A 24,442-nucleotide genomic window follows, 5' to 3' on the forward strand; every position below is an offset into this window, starting at 1 on the left:
CTCTCAGTTTGGGGTCCTCTTCCAATGTATTAACTAAGAAGAATCATGAACTTTCTTGCTCACCTAAGTTCCTCCTACCTGCCCCTACCTGCCTCCAGCCCTGCCTTTGGTGGCCCAGGGGAGTGAGGCAGGGACACAAGAGGATGAGTCATGCTGGAGAGAGGGAAGGTAGGGAGACAGATTTGTCAAGCTTGGAGGGCTGTGGCCATTGCCAAAATCAACACAAGCTACACATTTTTCATACTCCTGGTTAAACTTCTAGTGAGGCTGGCAGCTAGAGAATGGAAACTCCCCACTCCTGGGGTCAGACATCCAGCTCAGGACATCTGCATCTTTGTTTCCAGGAAGGGGCCTGAACCCCAGCCCTCTGGAGACCATATAATGTAGCTCATTGTTTCAGAGGACAGGCCAACCCTGAGGGCACCCAGCACCCCGAACCCCAGCCTGGAGGGCCTGGAGACACACAACTGCCCCCGCGCACCACACAGCCCCAACTTCACACACACACACACACACACACACACACACACACACAAACACACACACACACACACACACTACAGACTGTGCCAGAATGCAAGCCAGGAAGCCAACAGGAAGGGTCAATGTTATGGTAGAGGAGTGGCCTGGAAGCCAGGCCCATGTCCTGGGTCAGAGAAGCCAGCCTTCCGGTGGACGGCTGGACTCACTGGGGTGTCGCCTTTGTGCAAAGAGCCGCAAGGGAATGCTCCTGAATGCGCTCAAGTCTTCATCAGATGTTGGGTCCCCAGGTAAAATGGAGGGCGGGGTTGGGTGGGCTTTATGGGAAGCAGGCGTCCGGATCAGGCAGGTGGAGGGAGAAAATGCTCCGGGCAGGGTGGTGCTGAGGAGCCTTGAATCAATTGAGGACATGAGGCCACCCCGAGACCTTGGGCCACACCCTCTCACAAAATGACCTATCAGCGTTGCGTGTGGCAGGGCTGGAGGGGTGATGGGCACTTTCAAGCCACCCTTTTGTACTGAAGGGAAAGGCAAAAGGCCCTGCTGAGTTGTTGCTCACAGGCCAAAGCAGATATTAAAATTCTTCCTGGGGCCTCGGTCCCTGGATCTAAAGGGTCCGTTCTTTATTCCTGAGCCTGGCTTCTTGGTGGTCACATTTCCAAGCAGGCCAGATGTGACCCCTGCACCCTCTTCCCAAACTTGGCACCCAGGCTGGCCTGCAGAGGCACGATCCTGCCCCACGGGGGTGGGTGTGCCTCTCGGGCGGGCCCATTATTCATCCGTCTCCAACACAACCACACACCCCTAGGCTGAAAGCACCAACAAAGGGAAGGCACTGCAGTCAGGCCGGGCCAAGCGTGTTGGGTGGGGGAGAAAATAGAGATAGGCGGCGAGTCTGCAGGCCCTCAATGCAAGGGGCCGGTGGAGGGAGGGAGGTCAGGACAGTTCCCGGCAAGTTCAGATGGATGATGCAGGGAGCAAGGGAAGCGTCAGGCGCGCCCGCCCTGTGCCCAGCGAGGCAGGGGACAGGGCCTGACCCCAGGGCACCTTCCCACGTGGTCTGTTTCATGCCACTTCGTTCTTTGGGGGCGTTACACCCTGAAGCATGCCCCCCACCCTGCCTTGTGTGGATGTGTATATATGTTTAAAATTATAAACAAAATTAATTAATAACAATTCATGCTTCTACTTTAGATACTTTAGATAGTATTAACTAACTCCCTGCCAGGACTACACTAGAACTCTTCCTCCTGTCAACTCTGCCCCCACGTCCTGATTTTTCACTCTATTACATTATTTACACTTCCAATGTTTATGACATTTACATTCTGTTGTAACTATAAATTGCATGGTTGTCTGAAATTAACTCTACTTTTAAAATGATTCAGTTTTTTTACAACAGAAAAACTACTTTTAATTTTCATTAATCTTTTGTTTGACTGAAATTTTTGGTATTATATTTCATGTGCCTTATGTTTGCCAATGATGCTTCAAGCACCTTAAAGAGAAGTGCCCCGTTTTATTGTCCTTTTCATACTGTGGTGCTGGGGCCTTATGCATGAAAATGATGATCAGGAGGAGATGTGCATGGACAAAATAGAGATAGGCGAGTCTGCAGGCCCTCAGTGCAATATTACAGAGCATCTCTGAAAAGCTCCCCTTGGCCAATAGTGGGAGCAGGCAACAGATTTTGGAAAAATGTACAAGTAAGTGACATGAGGTGGGGTCTAGGGTGGGAAAGCCAAATGAACCTCATTCCTCACATGCAAGGGTCTGTAGGAGACCCGTCGTCTGGACCCTCTGACACCATATCCAAAAAGGTCCAAGTTGTATTTAGGGTGTGGCCATGAAGATAGAAGTGCAAAGACATGGCACAATATTTGAACAGGGACAATTAAAGTATGTGCACCCACCAGGACACACATACTCAGAGAGAGAGAGTTAAACCTTTTTATGACAATTATGTCTCTTATCTTTCCACATCTACCTAATTACTAGTCAGTTTTTCATGTGTGCAAGCATGCATCCACTCAACATGTATTTATTGGGGGCCTACCAGAGGTCAAGTACCGTTCCAAAGGACAGCCAGTTATATCCAAAGACTTGTGTAAAAGGAACAAGTAGATGAAAGGAATATATATATATATTCAAAGTTATATATTTTAATACAGATATTAAAATCCTGTTTTGATTGTCACCACAGGAAAAGATAAATCCTATTGCCAGAGCACCTTAAGAAAAAATACTTTAAAACACTGTAGACAGCCATAAAAAAGAACGAAATAATGCCATTTACAGCAACGTGCATGGACCTAGAGATTGTCATACTGAGTGAAGTTAGTCAGACAGAGAAAGACAAATATCATATGATATCACTTATAGGTGAAATCTAAAAAATATCATACAAATGAACTTATTTACAAAACAGAAATAGAGTCACAGATGTAGAAGACAAACTTATGGTTACCAGGGGGAAAGCGGGGAGGAGGGGTGGCAGGGAAGAGGGATAAATTGGGAGTTTGGGACTGACACATACACACTACTATATATAAAATAGATAACTAATAAGGACCTACTGTATAGCACAGGGAACTCTATACTCTGTAATGACCTATATGGGAAAAGAATCTAAAAAAGAGTGGATATATGTATATCTATAACTGATTCACTTTGCTGTACAGCAGAAACTAACACAACATCGTAAATCAACTATATTCCAATAAAAATTAAAAAAATAAAATAAAACACTGTAGACAGTTGGATTTAAGGGAATTTTACAAACAGCAACAAGCCCATGAAAACTAAAGCCAGTGTGGAGCTGCCAGATGCCCTCTCGGCTCAGGTCACCTCAGAAGGGGCATCTGCCCCCTCTAAGCATGTGTCACTCTGCTCTGGGTGTAGGAGAGACAAAGCAGGTGGGGTCCCCCTCTCCAGGGCTCAGGGCCCCCTGCACCCATCCCTGGGGCCCCTGAGGAGATACACGGAGGAATCTGGGCAGCTGGCAGAGAAAGGACGTGGGCCTAGTAGTGAGGCGCAGAGATGGAATGAGGAACATGAAGGCTGTTTTTGGTTTTTAGCTTTTGTTTTTAAAGCAAACACCATCTTAGAGAGGCAGCAAAGGGCTGCCTAGCCTCTTGCTAAGCTTGAGTATAATTTTGGTAGTGTTCCACAGACCCCAAAGATAAGGACAGCCAAATAGTTTTGCAAGAAGTCCTGCCTAGGCATCTGTAGACCACAGGGCAGGGGATGAAGCTTCGACAGGTGTGCAGATGTGAAGGCACACACAGGTGCGTGTGCACAGGTACGCCCGATCCGAGTGCCGGGAGGTCACAAGAGGCCAGGAGCAGAGAGGTTCAGTCCTTTATGAGACAGCCAGGCGGCTGCATCCAACTGGTTTTTCCACACCTGCTCTGATGTCATTTGATTTCAGAGTGCCAATCATCAACTGAACATCAACCAACCGGGTGAAAGGAGACTTTTGCAGGAGGAGAAAAGTAAATAGATGACGTCTGAGGCCTTCTCTGCAGAAGACATACAAAGGCTTCTTTACAGCTGTATCCCTGTAACCAGGACCACCAGAGACTTCTGGAGAGAGCCAGGTCTGTGTCCCAATGACCCCCGAGCAGCCTTTTTAAATGATATATGCCTTGCTCCTTGGCAGCATGCTTGCTTAGCTCCTAATGATGCCCTGTGGGCTAATCCAACCCCTGCCTGTTAATTAAGTGGCATGGTAAACTCAATGATAGGAATTTTTCCAGAGAATGTGTTTAAGAGTTTTGTGCTCCTCCTCTATTCCTGCCTGGGCAAACCTTCAAAGCCTATCTCTTTCATTGAGATGGGGGCAGCCCGCCTTGGCCCAGGTAAGATGGAAGAGCAGACAGCATGCTGGGGGCTTGCACGGATGACCCAGTGTGAGCCATCGTTAAAAGTCTTTCTGGGAGCAGCTGCCGATGAGGGGCTGGCCCTGTGACCAGCATCATGTCGAATGGTTTCTGTCAATGTCACGTTTAACACACATGACACCTGCTTGAGATGGGGATTCTTTGCCCCATTTTACAACGGGAAAAACTAAGGCTCAGAGAGGTTAATCTGTACAAGGAAGGCCCTACCACCTGGCATCCAAAGTCCAGGCTCAAGCTGCTCTGGCTCATTTGCAGCAACATGGATGGGCCTAGAGATTATCATACTAAGTGAAGTAAGTCAGAAAGAGAAAGACAAATACCATATGATATCACTTATATGTGGAATCTAAAATACGACACAAATGAATATATCTATGAAACAAAAATAGACTCACAAATACAGAGAACGGACTTGTGGTTGCCAAGGGGGAGGGAAGGTGAGGGAGGGGAGGATTGGGAGTTTGGGGTTAGCAGATGCAAACTAGTATATATGGAATAGATAAACAACAAAGTCCTACTGTATAGCACATGGAACTATATTCAATATCCTGTGATAAACCATAGTGGAAAGAATATGAAAAAGAATATATATATATATATATATATATATATATATATATATATATATATATATGTATAACTGAGTCACTTTGCTGTACAGCAGAAATTAACACAACATTGTAAATCAACTATACTTCAATAAAATTTTTTTAAAAATTTGGCCTGGCTCCAAGCCCATTCTCTTAAATGCTACATTACAGGTTGCTCACAGAGCTACTGCAGAGTCCACGGGCCACAGTCTACCACTCCCATCATCTTTGAGCATCCTGTCTCGCCCCTCCCCTTCCAATCAATTCAACCCAAATGCTAACACAAGTTAAACGAGCAGTAGCCGCAGTGCAGTATTTGCCCAGACCTTAATGTTGCCACTCCAGGCCTGATTGATTTCATTAAATCTATAACTCCTTGGGCTAAAGAGCAAGGAGCAAGGAAATGCTCTGTTGAATAATTCTTAAGGAGGGACAGAGGGGAGAGGATGGACACGAAGACGCGCGTGAACATAAAATCGAGGAACTCAGTCTCCAGCTGTCCTCTGCGTGAGGGGCACAGTATGTATTAGGCTATTGATGAGGATAAATTATTCAGGCTGGCTAAACAGTATTTGTCTCCAAATGGGGATTAGATCTAGTGGAAGTGAAATTCCCACCTTTCAAGACGTAAAACTGTAATCAAGAAAATTATATTTTCCGCAGTTGAGATCATATTGCCTTTCAAATTCTGCTTTCACAAACTTAACCCAGAGATGACTTTTTAGTTTAGTTCCATCCCTAAGACTCAGTGTTGGGACCCACCCAAATGCCCACCTGTCCCCGAATGTGTGTGAGAACAGCATGGAGACAAATGGGGCAGGGAGCCCAAGGAAAGCTGATGTGCTCCAAAGGTCCAGCCATCAAAGAGAAGCAGCTAGAGGCCAGTTAAGATGAGTAGAACCCGGCAGTGAGGGGTTCCAGGTCTGACTGTGCAGCTCTAAGCCTTAGCCAGGGGCCTGACTTCTTGGGGCCATCTCATTTGTGAAATAGAATAACCCCTTTCCCACCCCTAACATACAGAGATCTGGAGGGAATAAATGATATTTAAAACAAACAAAAAACCCAAACAAACACAAATCCCTTGGATCTTTAGCAGAAGAGTGCTGCAGAAATAGAAGATGCTGTAGCTAGTCTGATCCAGCAGGAAGAACGCTAGGCTGGAAGGCAGGCGCCCGAGACCCTGGTCCTGGAGCTGTCACCAACTTTTGTTGGCCTCAGCCTCCTTCGTTTGAAAAAAGGAGTAGATGACCTCAGATTCTATGAAAATTGAATTGCTACAGTCTCTCCTCCTCATCTTTCACTCAGCCCACACTGTCCCGTTATCCTTCCCCAGCAAGGACCATTCTCACCCTAATTAGTGCTCCGGGAAGGAAGCTGCAGCCCGGTCACTGCCTGAGGCTGGAGCTCCTGTCCAGCTGTGTTCCGCCTGCAGCCTCTGTAGCCCCACACAGTCTGCTTGTGTGCCCCCCATAGGCACCTCCACTAACCATGCAGATGAGATGCCTTTGCCTAGGAAACTTCACTGCTCCGGGGTCCTCGGAAGGCTGACTCAGCAGCTTCGCAAGGTGTGATGCCCCTGGGAGCTACAGGATGGGCAGAATGGAAAAGAGTGGCCACCCCAGATGCCCATCTATATTCTGCCTGCTCAGGGACCAGATTAGGATGACTGATCGGCCCTAATTCTCAGTCAGGGAAAGGCTGTTAAAGCCCACAGCCAACACGGGCTTCTGAAGTTCCACCTAAACCTGGCAGGGTGGCAGCACCTGAGCTTTGGGCCTGGGGAGTCAGGGGGGCCAAGGAGCGGTGCTGAGCTCAGCATTAAATACCGGGCTGCCAGGGGGCTCCTGCACTGCCTTGCCCATGGGAGAGGCCACTAGGCAGGCCTGGCCTCCGAACCCAAGCCCCCCCGGAGCACCCCCAGCTGGAATGACTTAGACCTACCTCGAGGAAGCCGGGCCTCGGGGTGGAACCTCTGGAGGGCCTGGAGCTTTACGGATCCCAAATGACTCTTAGGGAGCCTGCGGAAGAGGCGCTGGAGCCGTGAGGTGACCGTTCCGAAGCAGGTAGAGGCCGCCTCCTCAGCCCGGCCCTCGGTCATCCCGCTGGGCTACGGGATATCAATAGCTTCTCTCCAGGCCTGGCATCAGGGACAGAGTGACGAAGCGGGGAATCACTGGCCCCGGGAGGACTCCGGGCCTCGTGTGAGCCAGGCTTTGCTCAAATCAGCCCAGCCTCCTTGTTCCTCCGAAGGAAGTCACGGGCACTGGGGACCCCGGGCCAGCACCAGCCCAGCCTGCCCGATGCCTTCTCTTCCCAGCTGAGGTCCTATCCCCTCCACCTCCCCCAACGGAAAACTTTCTATTCCTGGGGCTTTTAGCTTGATAAGATAAACATGCCCCCACCAAACAGGCTGCAGAAAGAGCCTGCCCTGGGCCTCACTTCTCAGGAGCGCCTGTGAGTCTGAAAATCAATGTCTCCAAAGTTTCAACAGACGATAGAAGCGATCCGTTACCTCACGCTGGTGCCTGGCCCAGGAACTCGTTAATGGATTTCTTTGGGGATGTCGGATTAATAATGCTTTACCAGCTGTACAGGCTCCCAAGGGACAACCGGACTAATTCACATCCTCCTATGCTAAGCCCAGGGTGGGGGAAGAACTTTCAGCTGCCCAGGCCCATAGGAAGTGGTGCTGCCTTAAGAGGGTCAGACCATTTATCTGAGAGTGGATACCTGCGTAGAGAAGAGGCGACAGGAGTAGGAGGAAGAAAGAGAAGAGAAGAAAAGAATAGCGTCTCTCATGAAGAGGGCAGAAAGGTTGTTCTCTTGCCCTAACATGGGGCTCACAGGGTGTCCCCTAAACAGTGACTCTCAGAAGCAACCAAGTCCTGGTGGGGAAGTTCCCAGAGGCCCTGTCACCCAGGCCGAGACGGGCGATTGGCGCTAAACAGGCAGCAAAGCCTTCCAGAAAAACCGCTGAAGAGGGGAGCCTGCTCCCACGCTGCCCAGAGACTCCAAAAGTCACCTGCCCACTGCCAGCGGGGGCCAGCTTCAGAGGAAGCAGGGGTGCTGTCCTTTAACTACAGGCAAGGTACCACAGAGGACCGACGAAGCTGCATTGACACCTCTGGGGGCTGGTCACCTAGTGCTGGGTCCAGAAGGTGAACACTCACGAGTTCAGATGTGAGCCCTGCTGGTCCTCGTGCAGCTGCGAACCTGCTTGCACCATTTCGCGCTGTGGTTCCTCCCCAGGCCACCGAAAATGTTGAATGGCATCACATCCCAGAGGCCAGGCCCTCAGGCCACTGAGAGGAGAAAATGGTAGAACAAACCCAAGCTGCACCTGACCTTCCAAATAGGCTCCCCTATCACCTGCCCCCTCACAGGATCTCTGGCCGGGAGGCCCCAGCTAGATCACGCCTCCCTGCTGAGGCCCTCAGTCCTTGGTGCAGTAACAATAAAGCACACTGTTTACAAGTCATCTATTTAATAGAGAGATGCCCCCAAATGCCCCCTTCCTCGGGCTGGGACACTGGTTCTTTCTCCCTAATGCTTCCTTGGAGGGGGACTGAGCTGCCAGTGGTCTGTTTTGTGATCGTCTAGCTTATCCAGGAGCTCTGCATAGACAAGACTCGTGAGTCCAAGTCCTGAGATGACACCGGGGCCGCCAGGTGAAGCTGGGAGCCCAGATTCCTGGCCCCACTGGGACATGAGATCTTCACGAGGGCCCAGGTACTCCCACGTGGTTGAGCACAGGCAAGGGTGGCATTCCCACTCCCATGCTCAGAGAGGAGGACACGCACATGCTGGGAAACTTTAAATCATGAGTCATGTGTCATGGGGGAAAATCCCTCCTGAATGCCCCACTTGGGCTGGAGGATACACTGATCTCACTTCTCCTTTTCCTCATCACAGAGATGATTTTGTGGACAGGTTAAGCCATTGGGGAAGCCAGCAGGAAAGAACTGGCTGAGAATCCAGATGGGGCTTTGGGAGGTTCTAGAATCTTCACTCCTGACCTTTAGAAAACCTGGATAGATTTTCTACTGTAGGGATATTTCAGGAGGAACACAGTGACCTCCTGCTGCCCCAACATCTAAGCACTGACCCTCTGACCTCCATGCTGAAAAGACAGTCCAGCCAAGGCGAACCTAACTTGAAGAAACAGGCTTCATCATCTTAAGTGCTGGGGTTACAACATATTCTCACCTTGAAACCCTATTCATATAAAGGTCCTTCCAGATTGCTTTTTAAAACACTCATCACTAGAATAGACATTTATAGAGGGTATGCTCAACCCCTTTTTCTAAAAACTCTCAAGTTACAGCTGGAATCTTTTGTTCCATTTGAATAGTAAGGCATCTCTGAGGTTCTTTTTTGGATTTTTAATACTTTCCTCAGTTGCAGAAAGGACATAATTGTTTCAACAGAAACCACAAAACCTTCAGTTTCTATTCAACTTGAATGGAAAAAACAGCTTCCTCCAAGTCAGCAAGAAAAGTAAGTGACAGTACCCAAATGTGAGCCTGACCTGGAGGCACACAGGGTTGGGGTGGCAGTGGGGGGCTTTCCCCAGATTTGCTGTCCCCCGCTCGGCCACACCACTGCCGGGGACAGGGCGGAGGGCCATCATGCAAACCTCAGTTTATTTTCCAGTCCCGATCCAACTCTTCTGCCCCGTAGCTGTCCCCTTTGAGACACAACCTAATTTTTCTTTGGTTCATGGTGAGTCCTGTGTCATGAACCCTGGGTCCTGACAAGGAGGATCTTTTCAGTTCCAGGAAAAGGTCTTCAACCTGCATTTCCACGCCCACCTCCCCTACACACACCTAATACCGATGGGTGGGGTGGGGAGGGGACAGACACACTGGATTCTTTCCTCTTATGATTTAAGAAAAACTTCACCTTTTGTTTCAAGACCTCATGATTTACACATGCGGAAAACCTATTTAAAAACCAAACATGGAAAACAGGCTGAAGTGCCGCCAGCTCTCAGTTGTCCAGGACCTGACTGATCCTCTAGCTTGCACGCGGCTTACCCGCCCCTTGGCTCACCCTCCTCTTTTTCTGTACCTCTTTTTATGGACATTTCAGCGTTCGTTGGCAGAAGGGAGGCAGATGAATGAGGAAACTCCACTAACTTGCATATTCAATGGCATTAGCTCACAGGGCAAAATGCTATGTTGGGTTCTGGTGCTGATTTTGCTGCTAATGATCCAGGTCATCGCAGAGAAGTCACTGACTCCCTGAATGCTCGGTCTCCTCATCTGTGAGATGGCCATGACCCACCCAGCCCTGCCTGCCTCACAAGGGCGCTGCAGGGCTCAGCAGAGCCAGCAGGCAAGAAAGCACTTTAGATACAGCCAAGTCATCTCTGAGATAAAAGTCATCTCTGTTCCCATAACTTATTGGCCATTCTCAGTATTTCTTGTTCCACATGAATATCTCCATCCTTGCGGGCTCACAGAACACCAATTTGTATCTTCAGCAAACATGACAATTCTTTCCCAGATCCAGCATCCGGTAGAAACAAAACATAAAAGGATAAAGAACAAAATGGGCAAGGAACATCGCTCTTCTTTCAAGGCTGACTTTCGTGACCCTCTGGTCTGATTTCGGAAAGGTTCATGTAAGCCACATTTTCATGTTCTAGCAGCCCTAGCCAACAGCCACTGCAGACATCTGGGTGAGATCTGCTCTGCCCTGGAAATGTTTGTTCAAGAAACAGGGAGGGGGAGCAGAAGGTGGCGTGCAGGCCCTCCGCTGAAGGGTAAACATGACCCCGTCTCGCTGTGGTCACAGGTGAGGGACATACCCAGTCACCTGCCTGCCCGCCCAGTGATACACAGGAACTGACTGAACGTTCCAACACCACCCTTCTTACCAACCTTCAGCACAGTGTTGCTCGTGCTTTCTTTCCCCCGATGCCCTCAATGAGGCTAGGGCAATAGGGGTGGGTAGGAATATCCTGAAGAAAATCTGGGAAGCACTACAGCAACCAGGGGTCACAGACTCCTCAGCTAGGACAGAGTACTGTCCACCAGCAGGCTGGGCACAGGGCAACTGTGCCAGCACAGACCCCTGCTGCTCTTCCTCCTTCCTCTCCAAAAAGGCAAAAAAGAACCAAATGTCATACTTCCCTGGTGGTACAGTGGTTGAGAATCCGCCTGCCAATGCAGGGGACACGGGTTCGAGCCCTGGGCCGGGAAGATCCCACATGCTGTGGAGCAACTAAGCCCGTGCGCCACAACTACCGAGCCTGCGTTGTAGAGCCCACAAGCCACAACTACTGAAGCCCGCGTACCTAGAGCCCGTGCTCTGCAATGAGAAGCCACCGCAATGAGAAGCCCGCGCACTGCAGTGAAGAGTAGCCCCTGCTTGCCGCAACTAGAGAAAGCCCGTGTGCAGCAGCGAAGACCCAACACAGCCAAATATAAATAAATAAAATAAATAAATTTATAAAAAAAAAAAAAAAGAACCAAATGTCACAGCTTTCCTTATGGGTGCCTCTCTCAAGAATGTTCTCCATGCCAGGAACCACGGGCAGGCTAGAACAGGCCCTGCATGAACTTATTGGCCACTTTGGCCAACACCCCCACTACACCATGGAGAATTCTCGGGGTCCATCAGGCTCTGCCCATGTCTCCTCGGCATGGTGTTGGGGTGCCTCAAAGAACACCCAAATATCACCCCCCTAGGTCTGAGTCAAGACAGTCTTGACCTTGGAGTGGCACTCCCTGTGACTCCTCCCGGGCACCGATTCTATTCCACTTCAACCAGGGAACCAAGCCTGCTGCCCTGCCTGACATCATCACCTCGGCCTCCTTGCTCATTCCCCAAAGCCTAAAAGCTGGCTCTGCTCTCCTCCTAGCCCCGAGATCCAGCCCTGAAGATGTAGAGAAACTTGCCAAAACTCTTGGAAAAAACCCGAAAGTGACTAAATGCATAGCTATCTCCCCAGTCAGGGCTGGCCTTCCCAGGGTCAGCTGCCTCCACCACCTCCTGACCCAGCCAGGGGAGAGCCGAACAGAGCCTGCGGGAGGAGTGGGTGGCAGAGTGGGACAAGGCCCTCTGGAGAGTAAGAAAGCATCCTGCCATGGGCACCGGCAGATCTGCAAGCCCATGGTGGGTGAGAGGACTACACGAGCTGGTGCTGCTGGAAGCCGGGGTGGCGGCAGGGGGAATGTTCTGTCTGCATGCTTTGCACGCCCCGCAAATACTCACCTGCCCAAGAATGCTCACCTTGTCGTTAGAGGAATGCGAACAGGAAGGGCCTCTGGTCAGGCCAGAGATGTGTTTCCAGCTTCCTCATCAGCCTTAATAGCACCCCAGCAGGCAGGGCAAGAGCAGCAAGCAGCTCCTTCCACGGGGAGACTGAGGGGTGAGGGGTGGGTGTCGGGAGCCAGCAAGGGCCCCGTGGGAGAGGGCCTGGGAAGCAAGACCCAGGACGCTCCCGCGGCCAGCCCAGCGGGGGAGCTGCCTCCGTCCCAGAGACGCTGGGCACGGACCAAAGGAGGGAAATGGCTTGACAGCCCGAGATCTCGGTCAGAGGCCATCTTCAAGGCCAGTCGGGTTTGCCCAACATGAGGGTCTAAACTTCCCCTGCCCCTAGCCAGATGGACGGGCGACTCCTTCTCTCCACGTGAGACCTCGACAGAAGCCTCCCTGCATCCTGACCCCGTGAATCTGTTCTGAGGACGAGCGTGGCAGCAGTATGCAAACTCTTCGGGCTCCTCAGAGAAAAGGCACCGTGGACCTGTGAAGAATTCTTCCCATGCTCATTCTCAGAGCTAGGCTGGGTCTGCTCTGAGCCTCAGCGGCTCTCCTGAGCCTTTGGCCCCTGTCACCACGCAGAAGCCGGCTTCCTGAGGCAGGAGGGTCACCTCACCAGCTAGGAAGGGCTCTTCGGCTGGGCTGGGGGCTCTCTTTTCCCTGTCACTCAGGGCCTACCTGCCAGGCTTGGCAGCAGCTGAATTCACTGGTAAACTTGGGGAAAAGAGAGAGGGTACCGGATCAAACCCGCAGTGCTGAGGGGAGATGTCAATTTACTTCCACCTAATAACTCTGCAGGATCAGCAGGAGAACACACACGTTCATTACCAAGTCTAATTAGGCGGGCAGACAAGTGGCATTAATCATTTTTGACTGTACCTGGGATTCGAGCCCCTCTTACTCGAATAAGTAATTTTCTGAATAATCGGAAAATTTCATGCTCTGATGAATAGGGGGAAAAAAATTAAACCCACATTTAATCCTTTCACTTTCATCTTTTGAAAATACAGGAAGCAGGGAGGAGAGGAAACAGAATAACAGCTTGGGGAGCTCAAATGGCCTCTGCCAAAGCATTCCAGGTCCTTTCTCTGTCCTCCCTTGTCCCCCCGCAACCCACTCCACTAGGATGTTCCCCAAGAAAAAAACCCCAATCAGAGCCAGGGGCAGGGGAGGGATGGGGGATTCCACCACCTCTAACAAGAAAACATCCATTTCAGGGCTTAATTTTCCTAACCTCCAAAGCCAAACATGGGCCTGAATTAATGAAAATACTTCAAGTCAGATACTTCAGTGCTACCTAGTATCCTGGACAAATAAAACACTTTCCAAGTGCCCAAGGTTCCCGGGTCTGCCACAGGGAGACTCAATGTCCGTGTCCCCGTAACCTCTCCTACAAAGAACCCATGACAGGGCGTGGGTTTGTAGGAGCCTGTGGCTGTCACATGCGTGGGTCCAGTCTGTGCAGAGAGGTGGGTTAAGCTCAACCATTGATGCAGCGACGAGACAGAGCTAGAAAGGCTGGACAAGGGGCTCTGTGAGATACCAGCCTCGCTCACCAAGAAGGTCCCTGTCCCCATCCCTGCAGGCTCCATGGCAAACACCTCATACTCACACCATAATTCAAGTCTATCACAGGAGGGGAAGGTCAGGATGATGAACCCCAGGGTCCCCCCTTCCACCCTATAATCCCAATCACGTAACACTTCACAGCTCTGATCGGCACCCTCGAAAGAGGACTGACTCCACTAGCAACATGCAAGGCATGTCTAAGCATCCTGCCCTGAATGTTGAGTTGGACTTAGCTTTCCCCATTTTCCAGACCATTCCTTGATCCAGGCTGGCTAACATACCCACCAAAATGTGATGAAAGGTAAAAGGTCAACTCCATGTGCCTTCTACAGAAGAAAGGGTCCACAACCTGTAAGGGACATTCCCTGAGAACAAAGCCAAAGGGCAGCCTGTGAGAGTTTTAAGGGTTGTTTGCTATTGACCGTTCCCTCCTGGAAGGCTGGAAATGGGCTCTCACTGCTGCAACTGCCTCCATCCCAAGATACACACACACACACACACACACACACACACACACACACACACACACACAAATTCATACAATCTACCTCTCTCTCCCCCTCCCAATCCCCACTGGATTTCCTTCTCTATCTAACAAACATGACTTCTTTAATCCTGGAAATGAATATTAACTTTGAACTTTTCCTGTTCGCAAATCCAGCATTAACCAGAGCTCAGTTACAGACCTTGAAGTAGCGGTAAGCTTAAGTTAGAGGGATTTTCACTAAAAAGGCAGGCAGACAGTGGGAAGACAGTATTCTAAAAGCTTCCCTTATTAAAAGCCCATTTTGCCAACACGGCTCCCACCCAGTGTCAGCCTCCTGCTCAGACAGATGTCATTTATATACCCGCTGCCCTTCTGCTTGTTTCCAAGAGCAGGGAGATTTAATGGTAAAAACAGGCGACCACCCTCATCAACCACTACTTACTGAGACTGTGCTGTGCTGGGGGCAAGTGGTACAAAGGCAAGGCGCCTGGGTCTTCGTGACCTCTAAGCCACGGGCACCCTGTGAGGATGCCTGTCAGCCCCAGCAGGCAGGAGCGGCATCGCGAGAGGACGATTAGTGCCCACACCGCCTGGGGTGCTCAAGGCACCTGCTTTCCCACTCAGCTCAGCAACCAAGCAGAGGTGGAAAACTGTACTCACTGCTTGGAAAGGTGATCCTAAAGAAGTGTCAGGAGCCCAAATTGTTACAGCTGTTTGATGAGAGGGGATAATAACACTCATATTGCATTAAACATTTATATTGCCTTCTGCCAGGCACTGTTCTAAGCCCTTTCCATACATTAATTCATTTAATTCTCACATTAACACGATCATGAAGGTAATGTTATCATCCCCATTATTATTATTATTTTTTGGGGTGGGGAGCGAGGCTAGGCTTGTGGGATCTTAGTTCCCCGACCAGGGATCAAACCCATTTCCCCTGCAGTGGAAGCGCAGAGTCCTAACCACTGGCCTGCCAAGGAATTCCCGATCATCCCCACTTTTTAAAACAAGGAAGCAGAACACAGAGGTGCCCAGGGTCACACACAGACCAAGACGCAGAGTCAGGATTCAAACCTAGGTCTCTGGTTCCAGGCTGTTCGCTTAGGCACTGCAGAGTATTGCCTTTCAAAAGTCATGTTTTTGACCCTTGCTTTTCGAAACAAAGGTAAAACAAACCAACCCCACCATGGAATTAGAACTTCAACTGAAAGAAAGATGATTGGTGAGTTTGGCGGGCTGTGTCTCTACCTGCCAGCCATCAGAACATTTCTCAACTGTTCCCATCCAGCCACAGGTCCACAGTTAAATATTAATAACAACAAACAGAGGCTCCTCTCTATAGCCCCTTGATTCCAACTCTGCTCCCTCTCTGGTGTTCAGGCATCCCTGGTTGGTATTAACCCACCTGGCCGGGGACCACCAAGTCACACACAAAGTCAGAGGACATGCTCGTGCACCTGGTGCTTCCGGCCACCAGAAACTATCTAATGTGAAGTGGGCATAAGTTCATTTAATCATGGAGAATCACGCATATTCACATACAAACACACACACGGACACCGTTATCAACAACACCCCCCCAAATCATAAAACTATAGGCCAAATAGTCCCCCAATGTCTTTTTCGCTCTTGCTTGTAAAATTTTTTTTTCCCTCGTGGCGCGGCATGCGGGATCTCAGTTCCCCAACCAGGAATCGAACCCGTTCCCCCTGCAGTGGAAGCTCGGAGTCCTGACCACTGGACGGCCAGGGAATTCCCCCAATGTCTTAATACAAACTAGAATTCCAATGAAGCGGCTTTCCCAGGATTCTGGCACATTAAAACCCGTTACAACGAGGATACTGCCTCTCCCTGTGTTGACGGGGTTGGTGGATGCAGCAAAGCACCCCAGGACCCTTGAGAGGGCAAAAGCTGCCAACACATCTGTGGGAAAGTTGCATTCGATTCTACTGAAGGTCAGGGACGTTTGCCAAGTGACAGCAGCCCTTCCACCCACGTCACACACCTCTATAGCTTTTGCCCTTCCCTTTTTAATTAGCACCCGAACTGAGTTCAGGTGGTGGAGGGAGCAGCACCCACTTTCCCCTCCAATCTTCCTCTTCCACTTGACCCTGGCTTAGAGTCTGAGCTCTCCTTCCCCGAAGCCAGCTGCAGTGGGAGGCACACTGCACAGCCTTGGCTGTGGACCACAGAGAGAGGCAAGGTCGGGTTTTCCTGATGTGGAGGTAATTGCTGCTGTACCATGCTGGAGCTGGGTGGGAGATGTGGGGCTGTTGTCATGCGGGAAGAGGCTTTGCTGAAAGATGCAAGCCACAAGCCATTTCCAGGGATGCTTTCTAGAGGTTGTGCCATTGTCTGTGCTTTGTGCTTCAGATATTTAAACTATCTGTATAAACACATGGGTATGGATACCCTCTGCCAAAAATGGTAACAGCAAATATGGGGTGGGGTGGGGTGGGGGGTAGGAAGAGGACATCTTTAAAGAAATACACACACCTAACTGTCGGAAGAGAAAAATAATAAACCCTCAAGAAGACCGCAAATTTGCTCAGAAAATCTATACACTGGATGCCCTGTGTTTTAGTCAGGCTTTGAGAAGAGTCTGGCTCAGGAGGAGACTGGAGGGACCTGAGAACTCTGGGGAGGAAGGGACAGGGCAGGTAGTTGGGTCATTTTTGAGCATGATGACTGGTGCAGTGACCTAGGAGGAGGAGGAGGAGGAGGCAGGGCACAGCCAAACATCAGAGCAGAGTCCAAAGGTCTGAGGGGCCAGAGGTGGAAGGCAGGAGAGGGCACAGATCCAGGGTCACCTCAGGCTCTTTCAACCTCATAGCCCGTTTCCATCCAAAGCCTAACCAGATCTCCTCCCTATCTCAACAGGTCGCCCTGGAGGAGGGGTGTACCACAGGCAGGCGTGTACCATGGGCCTGTACCATAGGCAGACACATAAGTCATTTTGCCATTACCCTAATAAGCACGGGTCAATACCAGCCTTACAACCCACTCACAAGAACCTACAACAAAAGCAAGAAGGTGCATGGGAGACTTAGGCAATGACCTGGTAGCTTCAGGTATCGACCCCAACCTACGTGTGTGTGTTTGTGTGTGTACGTATGTGTCTGGGGAGGAGCGAGGCGTGCACCTGTCAGGGGAAGAGGTATTTGTTAAAGACCGCATAAGCATACCTGGGCAGTAGGCAGTCACTAAAGGATACCGGGCAGGGGACTAAGGCGCAGAGCGTCTCCAGGACTTACCTATCTCAGTTAAAGTCGAGGTCTCCCCTGGAGCCAGAGAGGGCAGTGCCCCCTCTCTGCCTGCCTCAGTCCCCTCGCAGTTGCTCGCCCGTGGACTGCGGTCTTCCCGTGCGCCCCTCCCCACCCTGCCCTCACACTCACTAGCGCAGCGCAGCGCCTGACGCAGCACCTCTCGTCCGCACAGGTCACACCAGCCCCAGCCGCTCCGCAGCTCCAGTTCGGTGAAGCAGTGCCCCTCGCCTCGCTCCGCCGGGACGCGGGGATCCTGCGGCTGCTCGAAGATGCTCCGCACGTCTCGGGGCCGGGGCGCTCCAGGCCGCCGCCGCAGTCTCTGCTGCAGACCAGGCCGGAGCGCGCGAGCGGGTCGGGAAGCCCGAGGCTGTGGCTCCAAGTCCCCCCGGGCAGCCCTTCTGGCACCGCGTCCCTCGTGCGCCCCGGGCGCAGTGGAGAGGGGCGCGGGGGCGCAGCGGCGCGAGGACCGGCCCGGGGACGGCGGTGGCGGCGGCGGCGGCTTGGGGCCGCTCAGGCTCTGTAGATAGCGCGGCGGTTCTGGGTCCAAGAGTAGCCGGTACGGGCGCTGCCCGATGGCCGGGGACGCCATGGCCATGCCTGGCTAGCGGCTGCGGCGGCGGCGGCAGCTCTCGGCGTCGGCGCTGCTCCCGAGTCCGCCTCGAGAGAAGGGAGGCCCCAGACCAGCGCGCCTTTAAAGGGACCGCAGCCTGCAGGGCGGGGCGGGGGCGGGTAGACTTCGGAGAGGCAGGAAGGAAGACCCGAAGGAACAACCAACCCGACCAAGTGGCAGGGGTGGCGGCGGGGGGCGTCTGAGCGAGTGTGGATTTAGGGGAGTCTTCAGGAAGCTGGGGCAGCTGAAGGATTGCGTATGGGAAAGGCTCTATACAGGACAACTCAGAAGAGGCATTCTGTTGGGGGTCACCTGCCTTCAGCCCTGCCTCCTTCCCTCTCCCATCATTTCCCCCAACACCAGATCCCCCGCATCCCGCACCCCAACACGCCCAGAGGAGGGATCGGGCCGGAGGGAAGGCTTTAGGAGCTAGGTGAGGATGGGGTCTAGAGAGATTTCCACTGGCTGAGTGTCCGCCCGCCACCCTCCCGGTTTTCACGCCGACCGGAGGGATTTGTTCCCCTGCTCTTCCCCTCTCCGCCGTCCACCGTCCCCTTGCGCGCAGAGCCAGGTGTGGGTAGGGGATGCCCGGCTCCGGCTCGCGGGCCCGCAGCAGCTCAGAATCCCGTTGGCGCGGAGGGACGCGCGGCCGGGAACGCTTGCCGCGCTGATGGCGAGAAGCCGCCTCCGCGACGCGCAAGGCTGTCCGCGCGCCACTTTCACTCTGGTTGGATTTCCCCTCTCTCAGCAGCCCTGTCGGGTAGGATAGTCCTTTCCCGGAAGACTGGAGTTATAGTGGTCCTGGGTCCTAGATTCTGAGAACGCTCCAGCGCGCCTGGGTTGGGAGAGCTTTTCTTCCTAAGTCAAACCCGCCTCTCCCCATAGCTGTTCTAGTCATTAATGTGGAAATACAACCACCATCACCACCCCCGACCGCAAAAGCCCTATTTTGTATCCGGTATGGACAGCTCACCTGTGGGGCCCAAAGAGAGATCCCCATCTATCAGTTCCAGATCCAGGGTAACCTGGATCTGGAAGCTTCATAACCTCCCCCCTCCTCTCGAGTTTAATGTTCTGCTGTCACCGCCTTGAAAGCCTTAATAATTTTTGAACAAAAGGCCAGCATTTTCTTTTAGCACTGGGTCCCACGCATTGCGTAACCCGTCCTGACCATCTCTCATAGATGGGGAAAGGGGACTGCTGGATCTTTGAACCTGTGTGTCCCGTCACAGACCTGCTGTATGACCCTGGACCCTTTCTAGCTTCTACAGTTTCCTTAGCTGTAAATTGGTCTGGGAGTGGGGAGACAGGTAGATGCTTTTCCCATCCTCTCCGGTTCCACCACTCTGATTCAGTGATCACTGCCTGTCCTCTCAAAACTTGGGGTTCAGTTTGGTTGATTTAGCAAGAAGTCACCAGCAAATCAACTTTGGAAATAAACGCAGCCTAAATTCTAGACCTGAGTTGCTCCCTGCTCTTCCCAGGCCAGAGATGGGTCTCCCCCTAGTGTCTCCTAGGGGAATCTTCACTTTTGCTTTTCGATTTCCCCTTGGAGGTAAGTTTTAGGTAATTCCTAAAATTTCAAGAGTCCAGTGGTCAGGGAATTCCAAGCTTGCTTTGGCCCATGGCTTCTCCCTCACGGTGGTGACAATCATGGAATCCTCTGGTCCCGTGGGTCTCACCAGAGGCTGGAGTTTCTCACCTCATGAGGTGGCTTCTGGGTACTTGAGAAGAATGACCCCCAGGAGCCAATAGCACAGTGCTAAGAAGCAGAAGGAGTTGAGATGGGGGAGTGTGAGCCAGAGCCACGCCCTCCGCTCTCCTCCTCCACTTCTCCTCTCCCCTGTCTGAACCTTGCTTTCTCTACATCAGTGGTTTGCGAAAGCCGCCGTGCATCGCAATTACCTGGAGGGCTTGTTAAATCACAGATTACCGGGCTCCACCCCCTGAGTTTCTGAGTCAGTTTGTCTGGAGCTGAGGTTTGAGATTTTGCATTTTTTTCTTTTCCATTATGGTTTATTACAGGATGTTGAATATAGTTCCCTGTGCTATAGAATGGGACCTTGTTGTTTATCCATTCTATATATAATAGTTTGAGATTTTCCATTTTTAACAAGTTCCCAGGCAGTGTTGATGCTGCTGGTCCAAGGACCCCACTACTTTAGATTTGGTGATAAGAGAATGGGCTTCTCTGCTCTTTGCTCCACAGAGCAGGTGAAGTTCAGTGGGACACAACTGAGAAAAACGCAATGGGGTGTTATTCTACAATGCTTTCTGCTGAACGTTGAAAAAGGAAAGCACAATTTGCCTTTGTGGTCTCTTTTTCCCATCTCTCCCACTTCTTCTGCAAGCACTTTTGTTGCAGAAACCTGTATTGCATATAAATATTTGCTGTATCCACTCTCTGTTATCCATCCATCTACACAGACTTGAGACTTGTTCGGAGATCACTCCCTCCAACTTTGGGAGAGCAGTGAGCTGGGTGAGGTCCAGGGTGTGGACCAAGCTTGTGCTCTGGTGACAGCTTGGTGTGGCAAGAAGAAGGGACCTGGCAAAGAGTGCATCACTGGAAGGCCAGTTTTGAAATGCCATTTGTGAAATTGCCAACAATCGCCATCTCTGTCCTGCATCCCCCTCCCCCAAGCATGAGTTTGGGCAGCCCAGCCCAGATTCCCAGGAGAGGGAGGCTCATGGGATGAGTGTCTCCTCTGGCCCTGGGAAACTGAGGACCATCTGGAATAGTCAGGCATAAACCCCTTTGCCCAGTTGCCTGAGCTGTACAGAAAAATGCTCTGGTTTTGTTTTCCTGCTCCAGCCCTGATTTGGAGGAGTAATAGGAGCTGCTGTCAGCACTGCAGAGGGGAGGAGATAGAGCAGGGCCAGAGCCCTACATTTGGCTTCTGGGATGGGAATGGAGATGAAAATGGAGATAACATAACTCCATGTAACCAATCCAAAAAGTTTATCAAGTTTATCTTAAGGTTCATCTCCCTGAGCCAAGCAATTGAGGTCGGAGAGGCAGCTGCCTTTTCTGAACCCCAGCAGAAGGCTCTCTGCTTGGAACTTGCCTCTTCTGATGTCATCTTTCCCAGCCCAGTCTCCCTCTTCCCTGAAAGAGCATCCTCTCCCACCCCCCACCACACACACACGCAACCCATTCCTCCTTCATCAGGGAAGAAGTACTAAATAAACTCCAGTCTTATTGTAAGGTTAGGACCTGGGATAATGTCTGATGGTTGAACTTCAGAATTGCTTGGATTAGTCTTTGGTCATGCAGGCCATGGGGTGAGACCACAGCGTCTGCTAAGATACCTCCACTGGGAGTGTTTTCCCCTTGTTAGCAGATCCTCTTGGCTCAGAGCCATTGATTTTTTTCCTGTTTGTGACTCACTCCCAGAAGAGTGGGTGTGTTGTTTTTTTTTTTTTTTTTGACCAAAGGGAAGGATGATGACAGTGAGTTTGAGTGTGTGGTCAGTGTGTGAGGTCACTTCAGAGGTGGCCCCAGAGGCTGTCGGGTCCCTCATTGGGTGAGTTGTTTCAAGGCTATCCCTTCACCCCCGGGGAGCTTCCCAGTAGGAAGGAAAAGGGGAGGACAGAATGTGGCCTGACCTTCTGAAGGGGAAGTTTCTGGGTTTGTTTGGCTTTGAGGCATTTGAAGTTGCTTGAAATCCCCAAAGAATTTAGGGACCTCCCAGTAATTCTAACAGTACAACTATCTGCATGGGATCAATGGACCTGTCAGGACAGGTTAGGTTATGCTGCAGTAATAAACAACCCTCAAGTCCCAGTGCCTTTAAGCCAGAGACTTCTTTCTCACTCACATTACATGCCCTTTGCCTGTTGGTAGGGAGATTCTGTTCATCAGAATCACTCAGGGGCCCAGGCTGATGCAGCAGCTACCACGTTGAATGTTGCCCATCACCAAGCCAGAAGGAAACCGAGAGAGCCCAGAAGCTCCTACACCAACCAGCATGGAAAAGCTCCAGTCACTTTTGCTCGCAACTCATTGGCCAGAACTAGTTCTATAGCCCACCCTCCACAAGGGGAGCAGGAAGTGCATTCTTTCCATGTGCTCAGAATGGGGAAAGAGCTGGAAATATTTGACAAACAGCACCATTCTCTGCAGTCTTTAAGGGCACAGAGCAATCATTGATTTAACAAGTAATTACCTAATATCTGCTATATCTCAGGTGCTGTTCTAGGCACTAAAGGTGCAACAGTGAAGTAGCCATGCTCCTGAAGCTTACGTTTAGTGGGAGAGCCAGGTAATAAACATACCAACCGAAGTGTAATAGAGCCTCAGGTCATGCACGCTATGATGACAAACAAAGCACAGTGAGGGATAGAAAGCAACAGGGGCTACTGTATTGGATTGGGGGGTCAGGAAGGACCTCTCTGAGGAGCAGACATTTAAACACAGACCTGGGGCTTCCCTGGTGGCGCAGTGGTTGAGAATCTGCCTGCTAATGCAGGGGACACGGGTTCGAGCCCTGGTCCGGGAAGATCCCACATGCCAGGGAGCAACTGGGCCCGTGAGCCACACCTACTGAGCCTGCGCGTCTGGAGCCTGTGCTCCGCAACGAGAGGGGCCGCGAGAGTGAGAGGCCCGCGCACCGCGATGAAGAGTGGTCCCCGCTTGCTGCAACTAGAGAAAGCCCTCGCACAGAAACGAAGACCCAACACAGCCAAAAATAAATATATAAAAATAAATAAATAAATAAAAGATTTTTAAAAAAAACAAAAACACACAGACCTGAGTGGAGTCAGCCCTCTGTCTATCTGAGCAAGGGTGGCCCAGGATGAAGGAACAGCAGACACAACAGCCCCCAGACTCTCCCAAACTTTGTGAACATGAGTTTGCTCCAAATATGTATTCCCAGACCCTCCCTCCAGAGACTGATTCTGTAAGCCTGGATATTGGCCTGTATTTTATATGAGCTTGATGAATGTGACTCAACAGACCACACTTTGAAAATGGGACCAAGGCAGTGGGTAGTGAGATTGTGTGAGCCCCTTCGTAGACATTTGAAGAAAAACGCTCTTACTCTTGTCAACTGCAGGATGACAGCTCTTTGAGCTGCTTCCTCTCCCGCCTGGGCAGCTTTGGCATATAGAGCTCAGACCCCCCAGAAAGTGGGTAATACCTTCCATTGCTAGACTGTGAGCAGAGACTGTGACAAAACATTGTCGGGGAATTAAAATGTTTGCCACCTGCTATGTGTTATACATATTTACTCTAGAAACACACATTGAGTACCTACTGTGTGGCAGGTACTCTCGGCTTGAATGACCTCATCTTCACGGCAACTCTGTGAAGTGGCCAGCATTCCCGTTTTACAGACGAGAAAACTGACGCTCAGAGAAAGCATGTGACTGGCCCCCAAAGGTGTCACAGTCTGGACTGAGATCTGTGATTTTGCCTTTGCACTGCCCAGCGCGTGTGGTAAAAGCAGCAGTGTTTAAAATCTCTGATCTCACTTTGTAGGTGCTGTTTGAAGAATCAGCAAAATCTTTCCCCGTTTTCCTCTCTCTATTGAAATCTTGTCCAACTTTCAAAGTCTAGTCCGAATACCAGGCCCTCCATAGAGCCTTCCCACAGTCACCCAGACCTAATTCACTGCCCAAGATCCCACAGCAAGTTGCTTGTGCCTTTAGCATCCACACCATCCTAACAGGATTCCCATTTTGTACAAATGTAGTTTGTACATTTTTGCTTCCCTCACTTAGGTCTTGTCAGTCTTTCTGATCCCACTGTGCAGGGCAAATAAGAGGTGCTCATCAAATGTTTAGTGAAATGAACTCAGCTGGAGGCTCCCAACCTGTACCTAATACAGAATTTATCTCTTAATATCCCTTCAAGCTATGGCTTCTGTACCCAGGGAGGGGGAGATGAAGGAATTGTCTGGTTCAGGAAGAACAGACGGCACTCAAAGCCCTGAGGGGGCTGGGTAGAAGTGGGGTGGTGTTGGGAGCTCCATTTAAGGCTCATGCACATCCTCCAAAGTTGCTGGTCACTGTGGGGGATTACCTGTCTTCATGTGCTAGTAACTGGCTAAGGGTGAGGGCTGGTAGGGTACCATCTCTCCTTTCAGAGGGTTGGGTTTTGTGTGTCACCCAACACCAGTGCTCCTGTGGGGATCATCTAGGTCCTTGACAGTGCCTGGGGACAAGAAGGGCAAACCAGGGTAGGAATGTGAGCAGGGACATGAGGGCTGCTGGAACGGTGTCAGCATGAAGGGGGGGTGGGGCTTGTTTTCCAGCAGTTT

The 24,442-nt window shown here is 51.1% G+C and overlaps 1 protein-coding gene across 1 annotated transcript in view; it reads right to left on the bottom strand.

Annotated features, from left to right (window-relative positions):
* Window positions 1-18,212, bottom strand: part of RASSF5 (Ras association domain family member 5) — a 72,133-nt gene extending 53,921 nt beyond the window's left edge. The window contains exon 1 of the mRNA XM_007195152.2: window positions 17,696-18,212. Within this exon, the coding sequence (XP_007195214.2) occupies window positions 17,696-18,161 (466 nt within the window). The 5' untranslated portion in view covers window positions 18,162-18,212. The remainder of the gene's footprint in view (window positions 1-17,695) is intronic.
* Window positions 18,213-24,442: the final 6,230 nt, after the last annotated feature.

This window comes from Balaenoptera acutorostrata, chromosome 1 (assembly GCF_949987535.1).
Source record: "Balaenoptera acutorostrata chromosome 1, mBalAcu1.1, whole genome shotgun sequence".
Taxonomy (NCBI): domain Eukaryota; kingdom Metazoa; phylum Chordata; class Mammalia; order Artiodactyla; family Balaenopteridae; genus Balaenoptera; species Balaenoptera acutorostrata.